Genomic DNA, 4,816 nt, shown 5'->3' with positions numbered 1-4,816 from the left:
AACCAGGGGGGAATATTGTTGTGTTATTTCGTGTTCTCCAAATAATATATTTAAAATAAAACAAAACAACAGGTACTTATAGAGCGCGGAAATTAACGTATCAAAAAAGTAAGAACAATTGTATGAGCAAAGTATTGCGCACTAGACCAAATGAGGTCCAGTAGTCTTCGGTTACAGCAACACAGAATCCTAAGTTTGTTTTTCTTTTTGCCGTCGTACAACTTGCTAATTTTGGTAGTTTCTGTAATCCTGCACGGTGGCTTGCCTGGTGAGTAGATGCAGTTTGCAAAACCTCTGTTAAACCCTTGTTTTCCACTATGTTTATCGGCTTGCATTTCATTGCTATCCACTTGGCAGGAACCTTCGTCAGCTTGTTAGTCGAAGAATTGCTCTTAGGCGGAGTGTTCGCTTCGTGTTTAGTTTGGCTTTGAGCTTTGCCCAAACACAATGACGACCAATCAATGTCCACCTCAGGGCGTGACTGATCTTTGTTCTCGAATAAGTCAAGCACAATAAACCCAAAGTATAAAAACTGATTTTATGAAAAGGCAACTCACACACATAAACAGTTATGGTAGAGACTAAAAAAAACAATTAAACCTTGATACCCCTAAAATGGTTTGTAATATTAGATGTGTTATGCTGTGTAAATAAACAGAAGTTACAATGAGGATAATTTTGAATGCAACTGTATATTTATGTCTACCCATAGTTTGTAATACAGTATTAAAGTTTAGGGTATCATTATCTCTTCCACTGAACCTTTTTCCTGACATTGATATGAAGTGCAGTCTGAAGGCAGTTGTTGACTATTGTACTGTGTGCATACTAAGAAGACAAGGTACTGTATGCAAGAGTACAACAGCAGTAGTGAGAAATGAAGTAAATACTCTTGTTTCACTTGCTTATCAGATGGAAATGTAACTGAATTGGACAGATAGTATTTATTCATGGTACATTAGTGGCACTACAGTAATTGATTAGCAAACATGACTGCCTTTTTATCAAATTCATGAAGGAGGTTTTTACTAGTCACCTCCTTTAGAAGTTCAGTGCAGTTACATGATGAACAGCACAAATAAGAGACCATTGCATTATACTAAAATGCTGCAAGATCTTCTTTAAATTAAAATGGAGGAGTGTACTGTGAGTTCTAGTGTACTATGTAAAGAAAGAAAACAATCTCATTTCTTTTTTCAGAAGTTTATTCAGACACTTTTGGTCAATTAAAAATATAAGATTCTTTCTTTTTTTTTTTAAATTCCCTTTCCTCACATTGGTAATTCACAGACCTTTGAATAATTCTTCATAAATAAAGTACAAAATACATTTTAAACAGAAATAAATATCATAATAAATATATTAGTTTAAGTTAAACAATGCGAGGCAACCGATAACCAAAAGAAATACTGTGGTGTTTAAGTCCCTGAACCAGGCTGTCAATCAAACAGGGGACCTTAGAAGGGGGTCATTAAAAAAAGCGCCAAAATTACAAAATGTTGGGTATTCACATCTACTTTTCTCATGCACACTTTGATCTCTCATCCGGTTGCACCCCTGGTCTTAGAAAAAAAGATGGTTACACACACACGCACACAAGCATATATACACAGACGTACGCATACACACACTCACACAGTAACGTGAAGTATGAAGCTTTGGTAGAATGCTACTGGGAGGCAGGTTTCTCCCATTTGAATTTGCTGTAAAGTGCATGTCAGATAAAATGGCATCAATTACACACGCTGGGTCTTACTCATGAAGGCCACGGAATTAAACATACTGTTCTTGGCACTGAGGAGCACTAGCTTGTGAGGCAGGGCGAGTCTTTAAGGCACAATAATAATAATAGCTGATTGTCATCACTGATGAGCCAGTTTGATCTGTACAGATGCAATTTTTCAAACCAATCAAATTGGCGATATGGCGAATGGATTGGTGGAAGACCACAAGGTCTAATTTGCTACACTTATGACAGTTGGTGCTAGACTGATCTCTTTGTCCAAGATGAGTTTAAATTTGACAAACATGAATTAAGAACATTAAGTGTTATTATGTTATCAAATATTGACTTGTCCTGATCAGTTCTGGGTCTGAAGGTCTGAAGATCTGAAGAAAGACTAGACAGACAGTTCTCTTCTGTTCTTGCCCTTATGATCTGCTTAGTCGGACAAGGACAGGCGTTCAAACACAGTGAGCCTCTTGTTGGATGATCCGTCAAAAGTTGGAGACTCAGTCCCGCTGGAACCTCCGCTGCTGCTGCTGTAGCTGTCCTCCAGGGAATCCTCAGAGGAGAAACGCTGCAGACTAGCATGCTTCATCAATCCACTGTGGCTGGTACCTGCAAACAGTGCATTGCTGTCCTGCTGGTTCCCGTCCACAACTTTGGCAAAGCCTCTGCCGCTGTTTCCATGCAAAGTAGAGAAGTCATTGCTGTGGCCACACAGGCAGCGCGAGGCTTTTGGCTCCACGATGAGAGGAATGTTGTGGATGTCTCCGGAACTGGCGCGGGTTTGATGGGTGCCAAATTGGAATGCTGCTACTTCCCGAGACAGGGAGTCGCCAAACACTGGGGAAATGAGATCTGCTGGAGGTGGAGACACAGACGGAGCCCTGCTAAAGCCCAGGTTTGGATCCGTAAAAGATGCAGGGAATGATGGTGGAGGGGAGGTACGTGAAGAGCCCAGGAAGCCTGCAAAGCTGACACTTTGGCGGAGCTGGTGGCGCGGATTCTGACCACTGTTGGTTGCGGGGGGAGTTTGCTGGCGCTGAGTCTGGAATTTAGCTGATGTAAGTTGGCCTCCGCTGATTTTTTCCTCATGGATAAAGTGGCAACGTGAGCCGTATGGACAGTACCCGAAGTTGTAGAAGGTTCTGCAAGGCTCGGTCTTGTACTTTGGGTGACGGTACATTCCACGCAGCTCCGCCTCACCATGGGCAAACTGGCACTTGCTGCCATATTTGCAACTGCCAGTCTCCTGAAAGCCACGGCAGAGCTCAGTCTTGTAACGGTTAGAGGACAGCATGGGTGCCACCTGGGCCGGCAGGTTGGACGCAGGGGGGAAGCCTGGCGGTGGAGCCACAGTTGTGGCAGGTCCTGAGGAAAAAGCTTCCAGATTCTTGAGTTGTCCGAAACTGGAGAGCAGGGAGATGCTGGACTCGGTTAGGCTCATGGACCGTGCTTGCAGAGCAGATGTTTTAGTTTGAAGACTAGGGGCCTGACTCCAGATGTTCGATGACCAGAGTGAGCTGCTGTTGTCGTCGTTATTGATATGCTCAGTGCTGAAGCTGAGGTTGGATGAGTCAGGCGGGGAGGGGGATGAAAAGAATGAGGCGGACCGGTTCAGTCGACCCTGTCCTGGGACGTTGAGTTGAGACTGTCTTGTGACCATGGCATCATCCAGGGCCAGGTTCAAAAAGTTCTGTTGCAAATGGTTGGTATAGTTAATATACGGCTAATAAAGCTCCAGACACAATTATCTATAGATGATAGATGTTTTACTTGACTTGCATATACATACATATATGTATGACGGGTACTTTTAACTTTGATAATCAAAAAGGTCAAATCACATGCAATCAGACCCTACAGACTACGGTTTGGTAATATATTTTATTTAAGTTACTTACAGTAACTAGGACTTACAGACACAAGCAACACTCCATAAATTGCATAGCTGGTTAGTTAGTAACTTTAACAACTCAAAGTGTTTACTGTCAAACTACTGGTTCGTAAAAGTTAATACACAATCACATACACACAATACTCAGGAAAGCACAGCAATAGTCAAAAGTTGTACACAAATAAACACTGACTCACCTTTGTGAAAATGTCGTCATGCATTTCGGACATGCTGTACCCTTAAGGCCAAGAGAGTCACTGAGATCCTCTGTTCACTGTTCGATACCTGTGTCCAGAGCCAAGTATGATGAGGTCTGCTGGTCTGCTGCACTTTTTAAAACTGCCTTAGAAACTCCTCCCCAATTTGGGTGGAGTTTCCACTCGCTATATTCCCGGATGTCCCTCCCTCCACCTCAAGTTTCATGTGAGCTAAGGGTTGGGTGTTTTTGCAAAGCAGACACAGCAGAAACGCACAAACAGATACAAACACACACAAACACACACAGTGGAGAGAAAAGAAACCTGTATTCTTAGTGGGGTGTGTGAAATGTGTCAGTTTTGTGGGCATGCCGAATAAAAGCCCTTTTTACAAAAACTTTTACAAATGCTGTCCACTGTGGGGCTGTTTGTTTGTTTTTCCAATGTCTACCCTCATTCTGTATGGTCATTCCTATGAATTATGAGAGGTGGTCTACGTAGAGTGATAACCCAATTCCAACATGTGACCATTTGAAGCACCCAGATGTGAAAAAGCAAACATTGTCAAGCAGTCTCTGAATTCTGTTTTTTTCATCTTCACAACCATCTGTTTTGTCATAAAAGTACCTTAAGAGATACATTACAGTGCATATATACAGTATTGATGAGTGACCGGTTCTCAGGAAGCGTCATAAATCATCTTGTAGGTGACTCAGGGGACATATAGAGTTTACCCACACAGAGCTGTAAAAGTATTACCTTATTTACCAGAATACACTGCGTGATATTTCCCCCATAATTTCAGTTTTTGTCACATTTACAGTACATCATGAATATTCCACCAGAGTGCGTGCAAACACGCCCATTGATTGGCAGGCATTCAGAAGCTTTATTTAGAAAACAAAACTAAAGCCAGGGAAAGATAAAAGCAAATCATACCTAAAAAAAAAAGTATGACGAACATAGATTGTTTCAAGACTGCATCACTTCTTGTCT

At 41.9% G+C, this 4,816-nt stretch overlaps 1 protein-coding gene across 1 annotated transcript; it reads right to left on the bottom strand.

Moving 5' to 3' along the window:
• Nucleotides 1-1,190: 1,190 nt before the first annotated feature.
• zgc:162730 (uncharacterized protein LOC564559 homolog) lies at nt 1,191-3,967 on the bottom strand. Its single transcript, XM_058079895.1, has 2 exons — nt 3,821-3,967; nt 1,191-3,422 (listed from the first exon to the last, which is right to left on the bottom strand). The coding sequence occupies exons 1-2, from the start codon at nt 3,851-3,853 to the stop codon at nt 2,163-2,165; spliced, it is 1,293 nt and encodes a 430-aa protein (XP_057935878.1). The 5' UTR covers nt 3,854-3,967; the 3' UTR covers nt 1,191-2,162.
• Between the last annotated feature and the right edge of the window lie 849 nt (nt 3,968-4,816).

This window comes from Doryrhamphus excisus, chromosome 8 (genome assembly GCF_030265055.1).
Source record: "Doryrhamphus excisus isolate RoL2022-K1 chromosome 8, RoL_Dexc_1.0, whole genome shotgun sequence".
Taxonomy (NCBI): domain Eukaryota; kingdom Metazoa; phylum Chordata; class Actinopteri; order Syngnathiformes; family Syngnathidae; genus Doryrhamphus; species Doryrhamphus excisus.
This window is presented reverse-complemented; position numbering and strand designations above follow the sequence as displayed.